Here is a 26,109-nt window from a genome sequence, read left to right as displayed (position 1 = left end):
CTTTCCCTCCTCTCTTTTCTTCTCTCTTCCTCTATGATAGTGGTGTACATTTCTCAAAAAGGGATGTACTTTCAAGGATATACTTGCAGATCAAGATAACAAATTCCTGCACTGCTTACTGCTTGTTTCATTTTGAGTTGGAAACGCCATGGCAAAATTATTTAAGAAAAAGTGTTCGTCCCTCACTCCGTCTCATTCTCCCAGTCTCTCTCGCCCTCTCCTTTCTCCCTCTTTCTTTCCCTCTCGCTCTCTCTCTCTCTCTCTGTCTCTCTCTCTCTCTCTCTCTCTCTCTCTCTCTCTCTCTCTCTCTCTCTCTCTCTCTCTCTCTCTCTCCATCTCTCTTTCTCTCTCTCTCTGTCTGTATTCTTTGGAGGGGACTAGTGATCATGGTGTTAGGTGACTTACACTCGTTCTCAAACAGTGTGAAGTACATTCCCAGGAGGCCCAGGGCTTTACAGAAGGTGTAGGCTGCTGAACTCTTCTTCTTCGGACAGAGCTTCAGGATCTGAGGGTAAAAACGGGGCAAAACGTCATTTACATTTACATTTTAGAAATGTAGCAGACACTCTTATCCAGAGCGACTTATCTTAAAATAGCTAGGTGAGACAACCACATATCACAGTCGTATTAAGTGCATTTTTCCTCAATAAAGAAGTTATCAGCAAAGATGGAGATGTATTTTTTAAGATACTGGTTTGTCAATCAGAACATCAAAATAAGAACCTATTCAGGATGTCTTCTGTTCCACCTTTAAAACATATTAGTGTGGTTTTATGGACACAGATCAATCCTAATCCTGGACTAAAAGGCATTTTCAATTAAGATTCTCCATTGAGCTTGATTTTTATTCCAGGACTAACTGTGACTGGAAAACCACCCTGAAGAGCATAACAAACATAGGTAGCTTAGAGGTTAGAGAAGTAGCCTAAAGGATGTGGGCAAGTCCCATCCACCACCCTTGTGCCCTTGAGCAAGACACTTAACCCCCAAACACTGTTCCAGTGGCATGTGTTGTGGGAGCAGAGCAAACAGTATCTCCATTGTAACAGATGACCAGCAATTACTATTTTCTTCTATTATTGTCAAAGAATTTATCTTCAATCTCAGTCAGCATTGTACGTGTTATTGTCAGGTTACGGTTGGGTTTAGGTTATGGTTGGTGCTAAGGTTTTAAGCCGTGCTTTCAAGAGGCTTTGAAGTTTGCTTCACATTGGCGTTTCCTGTCCAAGGCACTCAAGAAAAAGCCATTCAAGTCTCAATGTGACCTCCGTGATAAAATATGGAATAGAAAAGTATTCAAAAATGTATTGGCTGCAACTATCCATCATCGGTCGGAGAGGATCAACACAGCATATGCATCCTACTAATGACCTTCAGAGAGCCAATTTTCTACAGTATAGCTTTCACTCTGCCAAATATCCCATTTCCAGTGAAAGTAACATAACAGCACTGCAACTTTTTATATTTTTCCAAGGATGTGTTTGTGAGTGTGTGGAGGAAAACAGATATGCCTTATGGGGAGAGAAATAATGAGGGAGATAACGAGGGAGATAATGAGAGAGAGAGAGAGAGAGAGAGAGAGAGAGAGAGAGAGAGAGAGAGAGAGAGAGAGAGAGAGAGAGAGAGAGAGAGAGAGAGAGAGAGAGAGAGAGAGAGAGAGAGAGAGAGAGAGAGAGAGAGAGAGAGAGAGAGAGAGAGAGAGAGAGAGAGAGAGAGAGAGAGAGAGAGAGAGAGAGAGAGAGAGAGAGAGAGAGAGAGAGAGAGAGAGAGAGAGAGAGCGAGAGAGAGAGAGAGAGAGAGAGAGAGAGAGAGAGAGAGAGCGTGAGAGAGAGAGAGAGAGAGAGAGAGAGAGAGAGAGAGAGAGAGAGAGAGAGAGAGAGAAAGCGAGAGAGAGAGAGAGAGAGAGAGAGAGAGAGAGAGGGAGATGAGAGAGAGCGTGAGAGAGAGAGAGAGAGGAGGGGAGCTCTCATACAGTATAGAAACATTACAGAGACAGAAAGATGAGAGTATCTCCTCAGTGCTGATACTGCAGGGCCATTTTTGGTAAGCCGCCATATTAAACCAATACATCACCGTGACACATCCACCGCTGCAGACGAGAGGGTTGGAACGGCAAGAATAATGATTAACTCATAAAGAAGAACCCCCTTACGATTCATTTCACACAGTAAAATAAATACGAAAATTGCAAACTTATCACAGACCCTAGACCCTACTCTCTGAGTAGTCGTGAGAAACAAGGTCTCTTAATTACTTGTAATTGCGTAAACCTCGAGAGTGCGTCCTCATTTCTTTTCACGCTAAAAAAATTAGGTTCAGCGATTGAAGTAATAATGACATTCTCTTTGTGCCGAATCAACAGTTTTTCCGCCGAGACGTCGCAAGAGGATTTCTTTCTGGCTCTGCAAAAAAATAGCATTTTCAAAACTCCCCTCCTCGCTTCGAGGCACAATTACTTTTTGACAGCAGCGCAGGCAGCAGAGAAACACTTTCATTTTTATTTTCTCTCCCCCAGTTTGTGTTCGAGACTGTTTAAGATGAGAACTAGTGGAATTATGGGAGTAGTTTAATACTTCACATAGATAACATTTGGAGTCGCCCTAATGATTGTATTAATTATAATAGACATTTAATCTATGATTAACTCCCAGGCCCATTCGATGTGACTTTGAACGAATTAATGACTTCTCCGAGTGACGCTAGCCCAAGTGAGAGCTTGGACTTCATTACTGACCCTTTACTTCATTTCAGTATAGTTTGGAAATGTTGCTACTTTAGGTCAGGGGATACCACACTTCCCAAAAGTAATTGTGGCGCAAATCAATTCAATCCAAACAGGTAGACATTTGCAGTGCTATAATCCTAAAACAATGTCACCTATAATCCTCAGAGGAGTGTAGTAAGCTTATCATCCTTTTTGAAGACAATACTACATTTCCCACAATCTTTTCAACAGTCAGTCCGGTGTCAGGGATTCTTACCACGATAAGATCATTGAAGAGGAAGACTTCTCTCTGGTGGGCTGCCTGTTTCTGGGCCTTGTTGACGTCCGTCACCTCAAATAGACGGCTACAACACACCAATCTTCTGTGGGGAACAGACAGAACCTACAGAGAGAGAGAGAGAGAGAGAGAGAGAGAGAGAGAGAGAGAGAGAGAGAGAGAGAGAGAGAGAGAGAGAGAGAGAGAGAGAGAGAGAGAGAGAGAGAGAGAGAGAGAGAGAGAGAGAGAGAGAGAGAGAGAGAGAGAGAGAGAGAGAGAGAGGAGAGAGAGAGAGAGAGAGAGAGAGAGAGAGAGAGAGAGAGAGAGAGAGAGAGAGAGAGAGAGAGAGAGAGAGAGAGAGAGAGATTTTAGAACAAGCTTTATTGGCACAATCAAATTTATTTATATAGCTAATTCAAAAATACAATACTCTGCAGAAGTTTAAGGGAAAGGAAATCACTCCACCACTTTTCATTGGCGTCTTTCAAGATCTCCAAGCACAATGATATGCTACCCTGTTCTACTGTGGGCTGCAACAGAATTACACCGCTGAGCTATTACTCTCCTGTCAATAACTGCCTCCATAAATCCAAAGGATTCTGTTACATAAGGTCATGTTGATGAATTCTGCTCAGGCTGATAGGACAGCTATGCCTGTAAAAAATTACCATTAAGCCTGCTTCTTAGAACACTTCACATTCTCAGAAATGAAAGAAAGGAGAGCATGGTCAGGACGGAGAACAGAAAGAAGGGATAAACTGATGCTGTTGGCGAGCCAAAGCGGGGGAGGGGGAGGGTGAGCGAGAGAGAGAGACAAAAGAGAGAGAGAGAGAGTGAGAGAGAGAGGGGAAAGGTGGAGAGTGTTGTTGATTAAGGGTGTCATGGCCGTGGCCCATCGATCTCTCTGTGCTCCATTGACTCCCTTAAAGAGAGGCTCTGATCTTTTAGCCTGCAAGGGGTTTTCTAAAGTACAGTGAACCTCACAGACAAGGTCAAGTTGTTCCTCTTTTTCTCACCCTTGGCTATACTTACATCTTCCCCCTCTCCTTCTCTTTCTCCCCCTCTCTTGCTCTCTCTCTTTCTCGCTCTCTTTTCTCTTATAGTGGAGGAAAAAGACTAGCAACACTAATAAATGGAGAGTGGTGAACTGAAACGGTAGGTGATGTTTGGCGTAACAGTTCAAGTGACTGTGCTGTACACAGAAGGGTTGTGGGTTGAACTGCTGTTGCAGAGATACAGTCTGGGACATAAGCAGGTGGTCCGACCCCCCATTTAAAGCTGCAATACGTAACTTTTTGGGTGACCTGACGAAATCCACATAGAAATGTGAGTTATAGATCTGTCATTCTCATAGAAAGCAAGTCTAAGAAACTGTAGATATTTTCTATGTGCACTATTTCTATGCTTCCCCGTACTTAAGTTATTTGCGTCTTTTACTTTTGGTTTTGTACACCAGCATCAAACAGCTGAAAATACAATATTTGGGGTTTGCCCCAAACATAACACTTGTATTCAAGTTAATTGCTTGACCATATTTTTTTGCAGTATTACTTTAGTTCCTTGTTGCAAACAGGATCCATGTTTTGGCATATATTTATTCTGTACAGGCTTCCTTCTTTTCACTCTGTCAATTAGGTTAGTATTGTGGAGTAACTACAATGTTGTTGATCCTGTCACACCCTGATCCGTTTCACCTGTCTTGTGCTTGTCTCCACCCCCCACCAGGTGTATTCCATTTGTCCCTATTATCTCCTGTGCATTTATACCAGTGTTTTCTGTTTGTCTATTGCCAGTTCGTTTTGTCTCGTCAAGCTTTCCAGCGGTTTGCCTGTACTCCTGTTTTTCACTAGTCCCTGTTTTCCAGTTTTTCCTGGTTTTGACCATTCTGTCTGCCCTGAGCCTGCCTGCCGTTCTGTACCTTGTGACACTGTTCTGGATTACTGACCTCTGCCTGCCCCGACCCTGAGCCTGCCTTCCGTTTCTGTACCTTTCGGACTCTGCTCTGGATTACTGACCTCTGCCTGCCCTTGACCTGACGTTTACCTGCCCCCTGTTTTTGTAAATAAACGTTTGCTATTTCGAACTGTCTGCATCTGGGTCTTATCCTGAGCCTTGATAGAGCCATCCTCAGTTTTCTCCTATCACAGCCCTTAAACTCTACCTATTTTAAAGTCACCATTGGCCTCATGGTGAAATCCCTGAGTGGTTTCGTTCCTCTCCGGCAATTGAGTTAGGAAGGACGCCTGTGTCTTTGTAGTGACTGGTGTAATCAATCACTTCACCATGCTTAAAGGGATATTCAATGTCTGCTTTTTATTTACCTATCAACCAATAGGTGCCATTCTTTACGAGGTATTGGAAAACCTCCCTGGTCTTTGTGGTTGAATCGGTTTTGAAATTCACTGCTCAACTGAGGGACCTTACAGATAATTGTATGTATGGGGTACAGAGATGAGGTAGTCATTCAAATATCATATTAAACACTATTATTGCACACAGTCCATGCAACTTATTATGTGACTTATTAAGCAAATATTTACTCCTGAACTTATTTAGGCTTTCCATAACAAATTGGTTTATTTATTTCTTAACTCAAGATATTTCAGTTTTTCATTTTTAATTAATTTGTTTAAAAAAATCTAAAAACAATTCCACTTTGACATTATGGGGTATTGTGTGTAGCCAGTGTAACATCTACATTTTATCCATTTTAAATTCAGGCTGTAACAACAAAATGTGGGAAAAGTCAAGGGGTGTGAATACTTATTCAAATGTATATTATTTATCCAATGTACAGACTGACTCCCAGAGGGGCAGTCTTAAGGATATAGTAGCTCACAGTATAGAGACACTTGTCGGAGGCGTAAGGGGTTATGTCAGGTCTCTTCACAAAAGAATAATAACTGTGTATCCCCTCAGGAGTACATGAGAATTAACTGGATATGACGCTAGTCTAATTCCAGTTCCCTTACGGCTTGTAGGATTAGCTGTCGAGCGGTACTTAGGGTCCAATACAAAAACGATAAGACAGAATGTCCACTGGGGCTGTAGAGAGGGAGACTGCTTGAGAAAAAAAGGTGGGCAGGAGAGAAAGAGAGAGAGAGAGAGAGAGAGAGAGAGAGAGAGAGAGAGAGAGAGAGAGAGAGAGAGATGGAGGGAGAGAGAGAGAGAGAGAGAGAGAGAGAGAGAGAGCTGCACTTCCTAACCTCCTGCCAAATGTATGACCATATTAGAGACACATATTTCCCTCAGATTACAGCGATCCACAAAGAATTTGAAAACAAACCCAATTTTGATAAACTCCCCTTATCTACTGGGTGAAAAACCACAGTGTGCCATCACAGCTGCAATATTTGTGACCTGTTGCCACAAGAAAAGGGCAACCAGTGAAGAACAAACACCATTGTAAATACAACCCATATTTATGTTTATTTATTTTCCCATTTGTACTTTAACTATTTGCACATTGTTACAACACTGTATATATACATAATATGACATCTGAAATGTCTTTATTCTTTTGAAACTTCTGAGTGTAATGTTTACTGTTAATATTTATTGTTTATTTCACTTTTGTTTACTATCTACTTCACTTGCTTTGGCAATGTTAACACACGTTTCCCATGCCAATAAAGCCCTTAAATTGAAATGAATTGAATTGAGAGAGAGAGAGAGCGAGAGAGAGAGAGAGAGAGAGAGAGAGAGAGAGCGAGAGAGAGAGATGGAGGGAGAGAGAGAGAGAGAAGCAATAATGAGGTCGAGAGAAAGAGAGCGAGACAGAGAGAGACAGAGAGAGAGAGAGAGAGAGAGAGAGATGGAGGGAGAGAGAGAGAGAGAAGCAATAATGAGGTCGAGAGAAAGAGAGCGAGACAGACAGAGAGAGAGAGGGGTGAGGGAAACAGAGAGAGGAAATGTGACTAATGAAGGAGTGATAGTGATTGAAAAGAGTGAAAGAGAGTGGGTCGTTCAGAAGTGTGTGAGTTAAGGTGAGCTCCATGGGGTTCTGTCATGTGCATACCGTGGCCAGTACCAATACAGAGAGGGCTTCTCCATGATTTGGGCCTTTTTTATTTAGGCAGATAACACAGCAAAACAGAACCTTCAGGGAATGATCCAAATACCCTCTCCTTCCCCCTCTCACCTCTCTCTTTATCTTCCCCTAAATCCCTCCCTCATGATCCAAATACCCTCTCCTTCCCCCTCTCACCTCTCTCTTTATCTTCCCCTAAATCCCTCCCTCATTATCCAAATACCCTCTCCTTCCCCCTCTCACCTCTCTCTCCATCTTTCCCTCCGTCCCTCTTTCTTCTCTTCCTGGGTGGGCTCTCTCTCTCCCCCTCTCTCTCTCTCTCTCTCTCTCTCTCTCTCTCTACCTCTCTCTCTCTCTCTCTCCCCCTTCTCTCTCTCTCTCTCTCTCCCCTTCTCTCTCTCTCTCTCTCTCTCTCTGCTCTCTCTCCCCTTCTCTCTCTCTCTCCCTCTCTCTCTCCCTCTCTCTCTCCCCTTCTCTCTCTCTCTCTCTCGCTCTCTCTCCCCTTCTCTCTCTCTCTCTCTCTCTCTCTCTCTCTCTCTCTCTCTCTTTATGAATGGTTAAATAAAGAGCTTTTAAAAGTAAAAAGTATCTCTCTCTCCCTCTCCCTCCTTCCCTCTTTTCTCTCCATATCCCTGCAAGCTAACACAGAGCCTCCTGCCTAGCTCCTCAAACATGCAAGGCAGTCACACTCCTCATAGAAGGAGGCAGTCATTAGCTGTGATGCTACGCTAATGATGCTGTGCTCATTCTCCCTTTAGCCTACTCATTGTAGAAAAATTATATGAAACTGCACAGTGGGTGGAAGCTTGTTGATTGCTTGTGTCATTATCACCGGCACTGCAATACTGAGGTAGTATGAACTGTATAGTACTGTGGAGTACTGTTGAAGTAGTATGAACTGCACAGTACTGTGGAATACTGTTGAGGTAGTATGAACTGTATAGTGCTGTGGAGTACTGTTGAAGTAATATGAACTGCACAGTACTGTGGAGTACTGTTGAGGTAGTATGAACTGAACAGTACTGTGGAGTACTGTTGAGGTAGTATGAACTGCACAGTACTGTGGAGTACTGTTGAGGTAGTATGAACTGCACAGTACTGTGGAGTACTGTTGAAGTAGTATGAACTCTATAGTACTGTGGAGTACTGTTGAAGTAGTATGAACTGCACAGTACTGTGGAGTACTGTTGAGGTAGTATGAACTGTATAGTACTGTGGAGTACTGTTGAGGTAGTATGAACTGTATAGTACTGTGGAGTACTGTTGAGGTAGTATGAACTGTATAGTACTGTGGAGTCCTGTTGAGGTAGTATGAACTGAACGTTGTGGTAGTATGATCATTTAATCATTTTCTGCTAAGGTACTGTAAAAGAAGACACTATTCCAAAGTCCTTCAGTCTTTTCCATTAGCGTTGTTAGCGAACGCTGTAACTACCTTTCCTCAGCACTGTCAGCCGAGCCCATTAGCCATTTTATCCATTAGCATCACCACCATTAGCAAAGGCTCATTATCAGGACTGCAATCATTACTCAAAAACTACCTGCCGCCCATGACTGCGGTCGGATTAGATAGATATACAGTACCAGTCAAAAGTTTGGACACACCTACTCATTCAAGGGTTTTTCTTTATTTTTAACTAATTTCTACATTGTAGAATAATAGTGAAGACATCAAAACTATGAAATAACACATATGGAATCATGTAGTAACCAATTTTTTTTTAAATAAATCCAAATATATTTTAGATTTTAGATTCTTCAAAGTCTTGGCATTCTCTCAACCAGTCACTTTGACTGGTACTGTACCTTGATGGGCTAACCCACGTGTCAAACTCATTCCGAGTGACTGCGGGTTTTCGCTCTTCCCTTGTACTTGATTGATGAATTAAGGTCACTAATTAGTAAGGAACTCCCCCTCACCTGGTTGTCTAGGTCTTAATTGTAAGTCGCTCTGGATAAGAGCGTCTGCTAAATGACGAAAATGTAAATGAAAATGTTAATTGAAAGGAAAAACCAAAAACCAGCAGACACTAGGCCCTCCATGGAATGAGTTTGACACCCTTGGGCTGACTTATTGCACTGGGTATCTTCTCAAACTAAATCAACCTTGCTCTTGAGTGACCAAAACAGCTCAAATGATTCTTATTCTTTTCAGATGTATCTGTCAATGATAAATGACTAGCTATAGGATGACTGAGTGGCTTCTGTCACCAAGTAAACATTGATGGATCGGTCAGGCACCATCCATTACGGTGTGTGTGTGCATCTGTGTGTGCGTGTGCGCTTGCATCTGTGTGTGAGCATGTGTGTGTACATCGCGGCTACATGGGGATCTGTGCAGGTCATTGAAAGACCGCTCGTGCCTGTCAATGCAATACAATTCTACTCCGATGCGCTCTGCAGAGATTGGGAGAACAGTGCACATCGCAACGCATTCGGGGGACACTCTGATCCAACTCTGATCTGCGTAATTGTTTGACATTGCGATTTCTGTGTGATTTATTTGACTGAAATCTATATTCTGCTTGTACCCTCAAAATATGTGACTTGTCCCGAACAAGCATTAATGTCAAGCCCTGGTGTCCTTACTGTCTTCATGCCCACGATGGACTGCTCCACCTTGGTGACGTAGGTGACGTGGTCTTCATTGGAGCGCAGCTCTCTCTGTTGGATCCTCTCATAGATGCCCACCACCATGTCTCTGGGAATGTCAGCGCCGTCATCCACCCCTAGACACACACACACACACACACACACACACACACACACAAACCATGTTCTAGAAACAGTGGCAATGTTTGAGAGGCCCAAACACACACATGCAATCCCAAATACACAGACATCCACACAGAGGCACAGTGACACAAGCCTGCAAACTACTGTAAACTACTGTAAACTACTGTAATCTACTGTAAACTATTGTAAACTACTGTAAACTACTGTAAACTACTGTAAACTACTGTAACTACTGTAAACTACTGTAAACTACTGTATGATACTGTAAACTACTGTAAACTACTGTAAGATACTGTAAGCTACTTGTAAACTACTGTAATCTACTGTAAACTACTGTACACTATTGTAAGATGCTGTAAACTACTGTAAACGGTTGTAAACTACTGTAAACTACTGTAAACTATATTAAGCTATTGTAAGATACTGTAAACTACTGTAAGCGATTGTAAGCTACTGTAAACTATTGTAAGCTACTGTAAACTACTGTAAACTACTGTAAGCTACTGTAAACTACTACACAATATTGTAAGCTACTGTAAGCTACTGTAAACTACTGTAAGCTACTGTAAACTATTGTAAACTAGTGTAAGATACTGTAAGCTACTGTAAGCTACTGTAAATTATTGTAAACTATTGTAAGCTACTGTAAACTACTGTAAACTATTGTAATCTACTGTAAACTACTGTAAGCTACTGTAAACTACTGTGAACTATTGTAAGCTACTGTAAGTTACTGTAAACTAATGTAAGCTACTGTAAGCTACTGTAAACTACTCTAAGCTACAGCACCACAGCACATACATACATGCATGCAGAAACAGCCCAGCCCATGACACATTCAGTAGTCTTTCTATTGTGTGTGTATGTGTGGGTTCGGCATGTGTGTGGGTGTGTGTGTATGCGTGATTTTGTGTCTGTGCATGTGTGTGTTTATTGTGTGTATGTGTGTGTGTGTATTGATCTCAGTGAAGCTGTGAAATAAGAGAGTTGAATGGTGAATGCTCTGTGTTCTGGTGGAAGAGCCATGCTGTGTGTACACTGGCCCACAGGAAGCTCCCTCCAACACACACACACACACACACACACACCATGTTGGGCACAGCGCATCAAACACACACACACCACGTTGGGCACAGCGCACCAAACACACACACTCAGTCCCGATCACAGAGCACAACCAAACACACACACTCATATCTCAGTCATGATCACAGAGCACAAACAAACACACTCATTCAAACCACACCATCAAACACACACATATAGCGCCTCTACATAATCTATCAACACACACACAGGCACGCGCACACACCACACCACACAACCCCACACACACATACATTCTATTAAAATAATGACAGAAGCAAATGTTAAATTAGTTAATTGCAAAAAAACTCCCCTTGATGTTATGAAATATCCCACGACTCAAAATATTCAGACACCACGTAGCTCTGAATAAAGCACTTCAAAATATTCAGACTCCACATAGCTCTGAATACAGCACTTCTTCAAAAATATTTAGACTCCACATTGCTCTGAATAAAGCACTTTTCAAAATATTTAGACTACACAATGCTCTGAAAAAAGCACTTCTTCAAAATATTCAGACACCACGTAGCTCTGAATAAAGCACTTCAAAATATTCAGACTCCACATAGCTCTGAATACAGCACTTCTTCAAAAATATTTAGACTCCACATTGCTCTGAATAAAGCACTTTTCAAAATATTTAGACTACACAATGCTCTGAAAAAAGCACTTCTTCAAAATATTTAGACTCCACATTGCTCTGAATAAAGCACTTCTTCAAAATATTCAGACTCCACATTCCTCTGAATATAGCACTTCTTCCCCTCAGCTGGGGACTGGGGGGAACATATCAACTGGGGACTGGGGGTAACATATCAACTGGGGACTGGGGGTAACATATCAACTGGGGACTGGGGAGAACATATCAACTGGGGACTGGGGCGAACATATCAACTGGGGATTGGGGCGAACATATCAACTGGGGACTGGGCGAACATATCAACTGGGGACTGGGGAGAACATATCAACTGGGGACTTGGGGTAACATATCAACTGGGGACTGGGGGTAACATATCAACTGGGGACTGGGGAGAACATATCAACTGGGGACTGGGGCGAACATATCAACTGGGGATTGGGGCGAACATATCAACTGGGGATTGGGGCGAACATATCAACTGGGGACTGGGGGAACATATCAACTGGGGACTGGGGGAACATACTGTATCATTTGGCCGTGAGGCTGCCCTCTAGATAGACCCCATTATAGCCAGGGTGGTTCATTGAGGAACCAATGAGGCTGCTAGGTCGGGCATCATTTTGGAAAATGTAGACACTCGTCAGAGCAGTGACACAGATGCACCCTTGGATATGCTGAGGCATCACTCAACATTATGGAGTCAGCACAGTGGGAGGAAGAGGAGCAGGGTGTGTGTGTGGGGGGTGGGGGGTGTGTGTGTGTGTGTGATAGATTGAGAGGGGAGAGAGAGATACATAAAGATATAGGAGAGAGAGAGAGAGAGAGAGAGAGAGAGAGAGAGAGAGAGAGAGAGAGAGAGAGAGAGAGAGAGAGGAGAGAGAGAGAGAGAGAGAGTGATTGAGAGAGAGCTGCTTACTGTGTCTTTCTCCTGATTTCTCTTCTTATGTGTTCTCTCCATCTCTCCCTGAACAAATTCAGGTAGTACATCTGACTGCACCACATACTACGGCCGTCCAGGACCAGCATGGCCCAACCCTGTGATAGGCCCTTGGTCCAGGACCAGCATGGCCCACCCTGTGATAGGCCCTTTGGTCCAGGACCAGCATGACCCACCCCTGTGATATGCCCTTTGGTCCAGGACCAGCATGGCCCACCCCCTGTGATAGGTCCTTTGGTCCAGGACCAGCATGGCCCACCCCTGTGATAGGCCCTTTGGTCCCATACTCCAAAGAGACTTCACTATAGTACAATTAGATACATTAACAGTAAGACATTTATATATGGAGACGTTTCTAGAATACAATGTAAGTCATTAAACTAATTATATGTGCAACAGCGGTACAATTAGACACATCAAGAGTTATACTAATTATGTGAACACTGCCATATTTTGATACTGTGACGTCACGAGAGGCTACACAGCTTTCAGCGGGATTGCTCAAGTAGTGCAAGGAGACAAGGTTCAAACAAAACAAGGATTTTATTATAGGTCTTGGGAAATTAACGAAAATATAACCAAATTCTGTTCTCTTGTGGCTCTTTAAGGGTTAACAGTTCAGGGATGTCTCTTCCACATCCAAAAACATAATTCTCACTCGCTCAGATAACTTTTCCCCAGCCTTACTGTAGTCCACGTTGCAGCTAGTGGCCAACCCAGCAAAAAGTCCTTCCAAATGTCTCTCACGTATTTCCACAGGTGCATATATCCAAAGGTGAGTATTTCCCAAAGGTAAGTATCTCCAAATCCTTATATTCCTCATGGAAGTGGACGTGCAGCACTCTTGTCCTCCCGAGAGCCCAGGTTGGAGACTGTGTCTCTTCCCTTCCACAAACCTTCAGCTCATCAGCTCCTCATTTGTTTCAGCTGCGTGGGAAGATTGGCCATAGAGGGGTGGAGTTCCCGACCATACCAGCAGATGGAGCCATAGCTGTCTGGGTTTGCAGCCACCTCAGGGGATGTAACGTCCCTCCAGGACACAGCCTCTCGTGACATCACACATCCCCTCCTCGGGACCGACGTCCCTCGTCGGGGTAAAGGCAGCGAAGAAGGCATCACGCCGGGAGAGGGCGTCCGCATTGCCGTGGTGCTTGCCAGACTGCTCTCTCTTCAACTCCTCCAACTCTAGGACCAGGGACTCAGCCTCCTGTTGTCTCTCCTTGAGTTTCTTACTGAACGCATCAGCCTTGGTTTTAGCAGAGTTTAGCTTCTGTTGAGCAGCTTTCAGTTCCTTCTCTCTCTGCCTCCGCATTCTTCATCTTGTTCTCCAACACCTTGTACTTCTCCTCTGCCTTCTTCTGGACCTCCTTACTACTGCGCAGGGTCTCCTCACACTCCTCGATGGTCCTGCGCAGCCTCTCCAGCTCCTCCTGTTGCTTGGAAGGAGCTCTGTTGGAGTTTAGCCTGGAGGATATCTAACTCTTCTGTCTTCATGTCTAACTGTTGCTTTAACAAACGATACCTCTCAGCGGTCCCCTTCAGACCAGACAGTTCTTTGTCCAGATTCTGTAGCTCCGTCTCTGTGTCGGTCTGGGCACCTGCCATCCCTATCAGAGCCCGGGCGGGAGTGAGTAACTCGGAGGATTGCACCGGAGCCTTCCCAGGATGAGTCTTGCCTCTCCGTTTCCGAGGTACTCGGGTTATCCTCTCCTGAGACTCTCTCCAGAGTGGGTAAAAGGCTGGGCAGTCTCGTCCCAATTAGGACAGGGACGGGGAGGGAATCAACCACCCCCGCCGTCGTGTGTATGGTTCCCCGTGTGCTGGTCATTGTAAGTTCAGTAATGGGGTATTCTCTGGTGTCCCCATGGACACAGGAAACTGGGAGGACTTTCCCGGGGTCAGACACGTTGGGCCCACCAAATCCTTACGCACCAGGGTGGCCCGGCTACCAGAATCCAGTAAGGCCTCCACATCATGGTGATTCACAGTTACCGGGCAGGTGGGGGTCGATCTGGGCCGCCATCTACGACTCCCAAGAGCGAGGCAAAACGGTGTGTGGGTGCTGAGCTGGAGGACTCCGCAGTGGGCATAGGTTCATCGGCTGGTTTCCCCACACTGCCAGGAGATATGTCCCATCTCCCCCACACCGGTAACACTGTCGAGTTTCCCCCTCCTGGTGTACTCTTCTTGGACCCGCCTGGTTTCTGGCTCCCCCTGGAGCCGGGATAAGTCCTGACGTGGCTGGGTTCGAGACCTTGGGGTCCTTCTGGGACGGGTTCTTCCCATTTGTGGTGGGGGCCGCCTCCTGGGGTCTTTCGGGACGCATTCAGCATCTCCGCTGTGGCCTGGTACTTTTCCACAGCTTCCACGGTCAGATCAGCCGTGGTCAAGGCCTGTTGACTGATGAACCGTTTTGCCTCATAAGGCAGGGCGCGTAGGTAACGATCCACCACAACGGCCTCCACCACCGCCGCTGCTGTATTCCTCTGCGGATCCAGCCATTTCCTTGCGATTCGGACAAGTTCATGCATCTGCGCCCGAGGAGGTTGGTCTGGTTGGAAGGTCCAACTGTGAAAGCGCTGGGCCATACCAAACTTTGTGAGTCCATATCTGCTGAGGATCTCAGACTTCAGGGCATCATAGTCAGTAACCTGGTCAGGGCCCAGGTCCCGGACAGCATTCAGCGATTCCCGGTTAGAAAGGGGGCTAACAGACCAACCCACTGTTGCTTGGGCCAGGCTTCCCTAGTGGCCGTGGCCTCAAATGCATGCAGGTATGCCTCAATGTCATCGGTAGCTCCCATCTTAGATATAAAGTCACTTGCCTTTATTGGGCGGGTATTTTGGACAACCCTCTGTCTCTGCAACTGCAATTCCTCTGCCTTCAGAAGGTTGGCTTTCTTTTGCTCCTCCAAGAGAGCCACGTTTGCTTGCATCTGGGCGTGCTGGCCAGCAACAAGGGCTTTCAATATGTCCTCCATTTCAGTCGGCGGGGAGCCTACGGCCAACTTGGAAAACTGGGTGATCAAACCTTCGGTATCCTCCTCTGACATGCACTATTAACGCTTGAGCGTGCCCGTATTCTCCACCATCTGTGACGTCACGAGAGGCTACACAGCTTTCAGCGGGATTGCTCAAGTAGTGCAAGGAGACAAGGTTCAAACAAAACAAGGATTTTATTATAGGTCTTGGGAAATTAACGAAAATATAACCAAATTCCTGTTCTCTTGTGGCTCTTTAAGGGTTAACAGTTCAGGGATGTCTCTTCCACATCCAAAAACATAATTCTCATTCAGCCAGATAACTTTTCCCCAGCCTTACTGTAGTCCACGTTGCAGCTAGTGGCCAACCCAGCAAAAAGTCCTTCCAAATGTCTCTCACGTATTTCCACAGGTGCATATATCCAAAGGTGAGTATTTCCCAAAGGTAAGTATCTCCAAATCCTTATATTCCTCATGGAAGTGGACGTGCAGCACTCTTGTCCTCCCGAGAGCCCAGGTTGGAGACTGTGTCTCTTCCCTTCCACAAACCTTCAGCTCATCAGCTCCTCATTTGTTTCAGCTGCGTGGGAAGATTGGCCATAGAGGGGTGGAGTTCCCGACCATACCAGCAGATGGAGCCATAGCTGTCTGGGTTTGCAGCCACCTCAGGGGGATGTAACGTCCCTCCAGGACACAGCCTCTCGTGACATCACAATACATTAAAAGTAAGACATTTATATATATGCAATGGTTTCTAGGATACAATACAAGTCATTTATTTAATTATATTCAGTGTCAATACATCAGGTTAGACATTGCAGAATGTTTTTACATTTCTGGTCCAGTGTAATTGAGTCAGTGAGCGCTCCTCTGTTATTCACTAATTAACATCCGACTCCATCTCTTAACTGTGTTTTCCCCTCCACTCAAAATATAGAGTGAGAGAGGAGGAAGGAGGGAGTGAGGGAGGGAGAAAGGGTGGAGGTAGGGAGAGAGACAGTAAGAGAGAGAAGGCTGAAAGATAGAAAGAGAGAGAACTAAGGAAAGAGAGAGGGAAAGAGAAGTAGACAGTCAGACAGAGAGAGAAAGAGAGAGAGAGAGAGAGAGAGAGAGAGAGAGAGAGAGAGAGAGAGAGAGAGAGAGAGAGAGAGAGAGAGAGAGAGAGAGAGAGAGAGAGAGAGATAGGACACAAACAGAGGGAGAGGGAGAAAGCCAAGCATCGTGGCATATCCTTATTTGCATGAGACACCCCGATTCATTTTCCGACTTAATGTAATTGTGAGGAGCCATCCGGATGAATCCATTCAAGTTGTACTGTATTGATCCCACAGTCCTGATGGATCCCTCCCTGGCAGCGGAAAACTATGATGCCGCTCTATCTTACCAACGTCCCAAATGGCACCCTATTCCTTATATAGTGCACTACTTTTGACCACAGCCCATAGGGAATAGGGTGCCATGGACCCTGGTCAAAGGTAGTGCACTATATAGAGAACAGGGTGCCATTTGGGACAAAACTGGTTTGAATTAGAGTAGGCTGACTGTTAGGGACAATGGATTGGGACTTTAGCCGTCCTCTCTTGTTACACGGATATTAAATCAGCTACAGACATTTCAAACGCTGGCAAATCATTGCAGCGACCTGATAGGTTGAATATCATGTCGTCGCTGTAGATTCAAGATTTAGTGGACTCTGTGAAAGGCTACACCATGTAGAAGCTATTTGGATAGGGGTGTTAGTAGTAACTAACTAACTAGTAACTAACTAACTAGTAATTAACTAGTAACTACCTAACTAGTAACTACCTAACTAGTAACTAACTAACTAGTAACTAACTAGTAACTAACTAGTAACTACCTAACTAGTAACTAACTAACTAGTATAAAGTAAGTAGTAATTAACTATTACTTACCCGTTCCCCTCCCCTCCTCTACTCCCACCCTCCCCCTCCTCCCCATCTACCGCTCCAACACACACACACTATATTAAAGTAATGCCTCACCACGGAGGTTGCGTATGAAGTCCTCCAGCATCATCTTGCGGTCAGGCTTGATGTTGGGTGAGTACATGTCTGTGTTGAGGAGGATGATAGCGAAGGCCAGGATGAAGATGGTGTCGGGGTTGTGGAACTGCTGCACCACGTCCGGGTTACACATGCAGTACCGCTGACTGGAGAGGGTGGGAGGCAGGGGGAAAGGAGGGAGGGGGTAGAGAGGGGGTTAGTATTTGTAAACTGACTTGATTATACACAACGGTTGTGGTCCTTCAAATCAGCAAAAACCCATAAACCAGTCTTATTTCTTATGCAACAAAAACCTCACAACCAGGACCCATAAGACCCCACACCCCCCAGAGGATCTGGAAAGAGGAACATGGCGCATGGTAAGAGAGATCCAACAATCTTGCCATAGCATAGACCTCCCGGCCTCTTCCTCAACAGAAACCTGCTAATTCACCTTGTTACATTACCATTACCTCATCACTACCAACCAGAATATACAGACAAGATGAAGTCCCTTCTCCCTAGCCACCACAAAGAACCTGGCAAACCAGCAGACAGACAGAACGACAGTAGTCAAATCAATCAATCAAATGTATTTTATAAAGCCCTTTTTACATCAGCAGTTGTCACAAAGTGCTACATAACTAGGGCAGTAGTGTATTTACGCTGTGCCCCATGGGATAGACAGCAGAAATCTCCCTGCCTAGGCACCTCTGCAGTAAAGATGACACAGGGTTGATGGAGGTCCCAGAGAACATCCTGAGATCTGAGAGGAAATACTGCTGGCCTTGCAGCTCCACACACCAACCACCCCTCCTCAATCTAACTGGCAGAGACACCTACGTGTGTGTGTGGAGTGTGTGTGTGTGTGTTTGACTGAGTGTTTATTTGATGACTAAGTGTGTGTGTGTGTGTGTGTGTGTGTCTATTCTAGTACAGTCAGTCTATCTACTTGGGGGCGTTGTGAGAGGATGAAACATGAGGGCCTGTCCATGCCTTAACAGATAGCAGTCCATAGAGTAAAGAGTGTGATTTAGAATTCTCCACAGTGAAAACCCAGAACTCTCCAGACACTACCATTTAAATGACATTATGGGCAAAAACTGGTTGAATCAACATTGTTTCCACATCAATTCAACCATAAAAAAATTCAATGTGATGATGTTGAATCAACATAGAAAACTGATTGTATTTTCAAAAGGTCATCGTCTTTTTTTACACCATTTTTAACCTAAATCCAATGACAGGACGACATTTTTAGTTGATTTCATGTTGAATTCACGTTAGTTGACAACTCAATCAAATGTAAATCAAAACTAGAAGTTGAACTGACGTCTGTGCCCAGTGGGGTGACTGCACTGCTCGCTACAGTATGTCACAATGCATACGTACTCGCTCAGTGATAATGGTGTATTCATCATAGACGGCATCCCAAATGGCACACTATTCCCTACATAGGGGCCCTACTTTGAGGGCCCTGGTCAAAAGTAGTGCACTAAATAGGGAATAGGGTGCCATTTGGAATGCTGCCATATTGTCACGCTATGCTCTCCTCTGCATTGGCAGCCAATTCAAATCTGTTATGTAACGTTTTTTTTACCGTAGCATGGAATGAGATTTCACACGGAAACTTCCTTTGTTAATTAATCAATCTATTATTTCAACGTGTGTGTGTGTGTGTGTGTGTGAGACACCCCATAGGGCCTCTACTGGAGCGTAAAGTGTAATTCCATATTAATAAATGATGGTTTCCAGGTAGGCTGGCCTGGCCTCCCTCCGGAGTCATGTGACCACTGAGCTGCATGATTGGAATCTACGTCTCAGTGGGCCAGGAATACACCCAGGTAGTGGACTAGCTATGTAGGGAATAAGTTGCCATTTGGGACTCAGACCGTGTACTCAGTTTGGGGTTCATCCCCACTGATTCTGCATCATCTAACGGAGACTAGCCTTTTATCTGAAAAATAACTTGTCTTAAGCCACATATTGTATGGTTTGCAGCAGTTGCACCATTAAGAACTGTGGTTAGACTTTAAGGAAGGCCTTGTAGCCAATCAAAGCACAATAGCTTTTTCTTATGAATAATAAAGTCTGTGTTCTATACATTTCTCTTTGCTTTTCTACCTGAAAGAGTGAAATACCAGATATCCCTAGAAAGAGAAAACCCTATATTCCCTTCCCTTCCTTTATTTCAGTGAAGGGAGTAAAGAATCGTGTGTGTGTGTGTATGTGTGTGTGTGTGTATGTGTGTGTGTGTGAATGCCAAACAGTGTTGGGTTCATTATTAGCTGACACACGCCAAGCTACAGAGGCTGCCAGGTGTTTATTTTCTCCTCTCTTGTGATTCTTCACACGTTCTCTCTCTCCCTTTCCTCCCTCTCTCTCTCATTTCCCTGCCACCAGCCTTTCTTGCTGTGTTTACATTCATACCTCTTTCTCTATCCGTCTCTCCCTTTCTTTCTTTAAGTCTCTCCCTATCCCCTCACTCTCTATGAAGTCTGTCTCTCTCCCTCCATCCCGTCATCATTCTCTCTCTCAGACTCTCTCTCTCGTTCTCTCTCCTTCAAGTCTCTCCCCCTCTCTCTTTTTCTATTCCTCTCTCTCTCTCCATCGCTGTTTGGAGGAGCAGGGGAGGCCGGCGGAGATGAGAGAGCTGTGCTTATTTATAAACCTCTCCTCCCTCATTCCCTCCCTGACTCTTTACCCCGCCCCTCTCTGTGCCACACGCACTCGGCGCCAATCGTACCCAAAACAAATACCAGCCGTCGGTCTCTGTGCCCGCTCACGACGGCACACAACACTCTTGTTAGCGACGCACCTTGACAAACGTGACAGCTGGCCATATCGTAATTGAGCGGGTATTCAAGGACGCTGGTTAGCACAGAGCAACGCAGCTGTGGCATAAATGGGATAACCATTTAGACTCGGAAACCAGGAAGTTGTACTTATCCTGTCTGTTGAGATTGCCTGTTGTTTCAGAGCACCTAGCCAAGAGGAAGGCTGGGTCAACCATCTAAATGGAGGGAGGGTTGAAACGAGCCCGATTTAACCAGTCTGAATGCAGTGAAACAATGGTGCTTCAGCATTCAGGCTGCATAACCAGGCTATGTAGAAACTGGAAAGTTTTGATAGGATTTGGGTTGACTGGTGAAGTGAGACGTGAACTGAAAAAAATTCCTAGCGCTGTGTTTTAGGCTCAGACACACATGGACCTTAGTGCTATCGACAATGTCCTGCCCACCCATGGACAACAAGAGGGCAGAGACACTATAGGGCTGTGCCTCGCCTGATGTTGAGCTTAACTCACTTGAACGTTGCAGTCTTTTAGGCCTTCTAAACCTGAGACAAAGGTCTCTCTGTTTGTCCCAGTAGTGACCTCATATGTTCATAACTGACTGACTTTGTACTGGATTTGGATGACTTATCTGAATTGTCTTGTTTTTTCAGCCCTGTGTCAAACCCCCCTCCAGGATGAGTTTCGTTTATAGTTTCGTTTAGTTTAGTAAGATACCCATTAGTCCATCAATGCTACTCTTCCTGGGATTATTCACAAAGCAATATATCACACACACACAAATGATTGATTGATTAATTGATTAATAGATTGATTGACTAACTGATTGATTGATTGACTGACTGATTGACTGACAGACTGACTGAATAATGGAGCTCACCTGAAGGCCTCGATCAGTCTCTCCACCTTCTGGGCCTCTCCCTGGACTCTGATGTGAGCCTGGAACTTCCTCAGAGCCTCGTCCAGCTCCATCCCTGAGAAATCCATCTCATCCACCACACAACTACAGGAAAGAAAGAGAAGGAGGGAGGCAGAGAGAGAGAGAGAGAGGGAAGGGGTGGAGAAAGGGAGAGATATAGAGAGAAAGAGATAGAGGGAGGGAGGCAGAGAGGCAGAGAGAGAGAGAGAGAGAGAGAGAGAGAGAGAGAGAGAGAGAGAGAGAGAGAGAGAGAGAGAGAGAGAGAGAGAGAGAGAGAGAGAGAGAGAGAGAGAGAGAGAGAGAGAGAGAGAGGGAGAGAGAGAGGAGAGAGAGAGAGAGAGAGAGAGAGAGAGAGAGAGAGAGAGAGAGAGAGAGAGAGAGAGAGAGAGAGAGAGAGAGAGAGAGAAGGGGGGTGAGAAAGGGAGAGAGATAGAGGGAGGGAGGGAGGGAGAGAGAGAGACATATGTTACTTCTTCAGGAATCTGTAAACCACAGTTAGTATTCACATCAGACGCCACTTCCACTTCCACTTCCCCTGCCCTTGCGGCCGTGGGGAGGTGAACCCAGAAACGACTCAGAACTATCGGTAACAACTTTCACAACTTTCACTATGTCTACTTCAAGGTCAGTTTCGCCCAGGTATTATCCATGCATGGATGCAAGGACACCAGGGATAGGGCCCATCTAGCTCCCGGCTACACCGCTTATCACCGTTTCCCCAGCACAGGGACACAAACCTTCAGAGCAGAAAATCCAGCCATTAATGGATGGGCTAGCTTAGTCAGAGGCAATTAAATCAGCTTAAATAAAAGAGATTTGCAAGCCAGTTGGAATAAATGCATGGGAATTAGTGATTTCTGTAAGCAATGGCCGCCAAAGGGAGCGAGAAGATGAATGGATTCGTTGAAAGTTGGATGACTGGGTGTTGAGGGTGAAACTTTCTCAGTTTGGATGAAAATGTTTCCTAGAGTGATGGAATCGAAGGATGATTATCTTGAAATCTCATCTGATAAATAATAATAATAATAATATGCCATTTAGCAGACGCTTTTATCCAAAGCGACTTACAATCATGTGTGCATACATTTTTACGTATGGGTGGTCCCGGGATCGAACCCACTACCCTGGCGTTACAAGCGCCATGCTCTACCAATTGAGCTACTATCAAGTTGGGAGAGACAATTTCAAACCATGTAATTGTAAGTCATTGTGACACTATCTTGATAACCTATTGCATCATAGTTTACAATGTAATTTAGCTAGGACAATGACAGTGACTTCAGGTCATTATATTTGTTAGAACTGAAGTGGTTGAGTTATTTTAGATTTTGTCCTCAATTAACCTCGCTGTGGTCTAGCGGTCTGTAGCAGAATATTGAATATCTTAGCGGGAACACACACACACACACACAGACATACACTCAAATACACACATTTTGATTACCTCCCTTGATTAGCATATTTGTCAGGTACACGGTGGTAGGAGAAGTTACACGCCACATGTAGTGAAGTGTTTACAATGTATCAGGGGCTGCAGAACACACACCCACACACACACACACACACACACACACACACACACAACACACAACCCACACCGCCCCCCCGTCCAAGCACACAAACACACATTTTGATTGCCTCCCAGCAAGACAGAACCAGGTTTGTTCACCTCCACCTGATTAGAAGATGACAAGCAGAAAGTAGAGCTAATTTCTCTGCTATCAACAGGTTGTGGGGTAGACTGGTGTGTGTGTGTGTGTGTGTGTGTGTGTGTGTGTGTGTGTGTGTGTGTGTGTGTGTGTGTGTGTGTGTGTGTGTCAGACTACAGTAGAGCCAAATAAGCTCAGGGGGAGAAGCAATCTTTAGGGAACAAAATCTATAACGGTGATAGGGCTTAATTGGACTTGAGACATTTTAACTGGACTTATTTATGCCTGCAAAGCGGCAGGAGTATGTGCTTAACGCTTTGGCTAATATCAATGCAGCGGTTGTGTTCCATCACTGAGAGGGGGTAAAGGGTGGAGGACACATACACACACACTTTGAGGAACACACGTGTGAAAGCTCACATACACACACTCACTCCTGCTCACACACAATACACACCAAGGTACACATTCTCTCTCTGTTTCTCTCTCCGTTTCTCTCTCTGTTTCACTCTCTCTCTCTCTCTGTCTCTCTGTTTCGCTCTCTCTGTTTCTCTCTCAGTTTCTCTCTGTTTCTCTCTCTATGTTTCTCCCCTCTCTCTGTTTCTCTCTCTGTTTCTCTCTCTGTCTCTCTCTGTTTCTCTCTCTCTCTGTTTCTCTCTCTCTCTCTCTCTCTTGTTTCTCCCTCTCTCTCTCTCTCTCTCTCTCTCTCTCTCTCTCTCTCTCTCTGTTTCTCCCTCTCTCTCTCTCTCTCTCTCTCTCTCTCTCTTCTCTTGTGTGTTTCTCTCTCTCTGTTTCTCTCTCTGTCTCTCTCTCTGTTTATCTCTCTCTGTCTCTCTCTCTGTTTCTCTCTCTCTCTGTTTCTCTCTCTCTCTTTTGATCTCTCTGTCTCTCTGTTTCTCCCTCTCTCTCTCTCTCTCTCTCTCTCTCTCTCTCTCTCTCTGTTTCTCTCTGTGTTTCTCTCTCTGTTTCTCTGTCTCTGTTTCTCTCTGTTTCTCTCTCTGTGTATCTCTCTCTGTTCTTCTCTCTCTCTCTCTGTTTCGCTCTCTCTCTTTCGATCTCTCTCTCTCTCTCTCTCTCTCTGTTTTTGTTTCTCTCTCTGTTTCACACACACACACACACACACACACAGCCTCCCCACCTGCACACAGACACACCACACTACAGCCCCTACCCCTCACATCACCAATATTCATGTTATCCCCATGACTGATTTTCACATTAGACCCTAATTCCCATCACTCTCCCTTGAATACATTTTCCCTGCGCCGCAAGGTGCTATGGGATAGCCTCCCGGCGGAGGATACATGGGATGCTGCCTTCAAAATCGCCCGAAAGAAGGCACCTTAGAAGGGAGCATTTTAAGGTACCTTGGGATTGGGACATGCCAATTTTGACATCCTGCCTAGAAATGCTGCATCAAAAGGAAGCATCCTTGTCAATTGGGACACAGCCTATATCTCAAGTGCTCTCACACACACACACCTACACTGTAGCATGTTCAGCCTCAATATCACCTCCATTAAAGAGCAGACCGGTATAGAGCTACAGCTACTAATCAGGAAAATAGCACAGATCTATATCACATTCTGTGGGATTTAAATAATTATATGTCAACTACGGTGGAATTCTAAAAGCGTATCCGCTTTTCACTATACAGTTTATATATATACAGTGGGGAAAAAAAGTATTTAGTCAGCCACCAATTGTGCAAGTTCTCCCACTTAAAAAGATGAGAGAGGCCTGTAATTTTCATCATAGGTACACGTCAACTATGACAGACAAATTGAGAAAGAAAAATCCAGAAAATCACATTGTAGGATTTTTAATGAATTTATTTGCAAATTATTGGAAAATAAGTATTTGGTCACCTACAAACAAGCAAGATTTCTGGCTCTCACAGACCTGTAACTTCTTCTTTAAGAGGCTCCTCTGTCCTCTACTCGTTACCGAGTATTAATTGACCTGTTTGAGCTTGTTATCAGTATAAAAGACACCTGTCCACAACCTCAAACAGTCACACTCCAAACTCCACTATGGCCAAGACCAAATAGCTGTCAAAGGACACCAGAAACAAAATTGTAGACCTGCACCAGGCTGGGAAGACTGAATCTGCAATAGGTAAGCAGCTTGGTTTGAAGAAATCAACTGTGGGAGCAATTATTAGAAATGGAAGACATACAAGACCACTGATAATCTCCCCGATCTGGGGCTCCACGCAAGATCTCACCCCCGTGGGGTCAAAATTATCACAAGAACGGTGAGCAAATATCCCAGAACCACACGGGGGACCTAGTGAATGACCTGCAGAGAGCTGGGACCAAAGTAACAAAGCCTACCATCAGTAACACACTACGCCCCGCTAGGGACTCAAATCCTGCAGTGCAAGACATTTCCCCCTGCTTAAGCCAGTACATGTCCAGGCCCGTCTGAAGTTTGCTAGAGTGCATTTGGATGATCCAGAAGATCATTGGGAGAATGTCATATGGTCAGATGAAACCAAAATATAACTTTTTGGTAAAAACTCAACTCATCGTGTTTGGAGGACAAATAATGCTGAGTTGCATCCAAAGAACACCATACCTACTGTGAAGCATGGGGGGTGGAAACATCATGCTTTGGGGCTGTTTTTCTGCAAAGGGACCAGGACGACTGATCCGTAAAGGAAAGAATGAATGGGGCCATGTATCGTGAGATTTTGAGTGAAAACCTCCTTCCATCAGCAAGGGCATTAAAGATGAAACGTGGCTGGGTCTTTCAGCATGACAATGATCCCAAACACACCGCCCGGGCAACGAAGTAGTGGCTTCGTAAGAAGCATTTCAAGGTCCTGGAGTGGCCTAGCTAGTCTCCAGATCTCAACCCCATAGAAAATCTTTGGAGGGAGTTGAAAGTCCGTGTTGCCCAGCGACAGCCCCAAAACATCACTACTCTAGAGAGATCTGCATGGAGGAATGGGCCAAAAAATACCAGCAACAGTGTGTGTGAAAACCTTGTGAAGACTTACAGAAAACGTTTGACCTGTGTCCTTGCCAACAAAGGGTATATAACAAAGTATTGAGAAACTTTTGTTATTGACCAAATACTTATTTTCCACCATAATTTGCAAATAAATTCATAAAAAATCCTACAATGTGATTTTCTGGATTTTTTTTCCTCATTTTGACAGTCATAGTTGACGTGTACCTATGATGAAAATTACAGGCCTCTCTCATCTTTTTAAGTGGGAGAACATGCACAATTGGTGGCTGACTAAATACTTTTTTCCCCCACTGTATATATCCATTTGGTGTACTTCAAATGCTGAGGGAGAGTGTAGGGTTCGAGTTAGGGGTCCTGGAATAGTGGGGTCAT

General features: G+C 44.7%; 1 protein-coding gene across 1 annotated transcript; it reads right to left on the bottom strand.

Moving 5' to 3' along the window:
• Nucleotides 1-405: 405 nt before the first annotated feature.
• LOC123490459 (IQ motif and SEC7 domain-containing protein 3-like) lies at nucleotides 406-21,196 on the bottom strand (the record flags this gene model as incomplete). The annotated part of the gene is made up of 5 exons (XM_045220498.1): nucleotides 21,071-21,196; nucleotides 17,397-17,563; nucleotides 9,601-9,740; nucleotides 2,982-3,107; nucleotides 406-505 (listed from the first exon to the last, which is right to left on the bottom strand). Coding segments are annotated over exons 1-5 (640 nt in total), but the record flags the coding sequence as incomplete, so codon positions are not given.
• Between the last annotated feature and the right edge of the window lie 4,913 nt (nucleotides 21,197-26,109).

This window comes from Coregonus clupeaformis, unplaced genomic scaffold (assembly GCF_020615455.1).
Source record: "Coregonus clupeaformis isolate EN_2021a unplaced genomic scaffold, ASM2061545v1 scaf4047, whole genome shotgun sequence".
NCBI lineage: Eukaryota > Metazoa > Chordata > Actinopteri > Salmoniformes > Salmonidae > Coregonus > Coregonus clupeaformis.
Note: the sequence above shows the minus strand (reverse complement) of the source record. Positions and strands in the feature narration are given on the sequence as shown.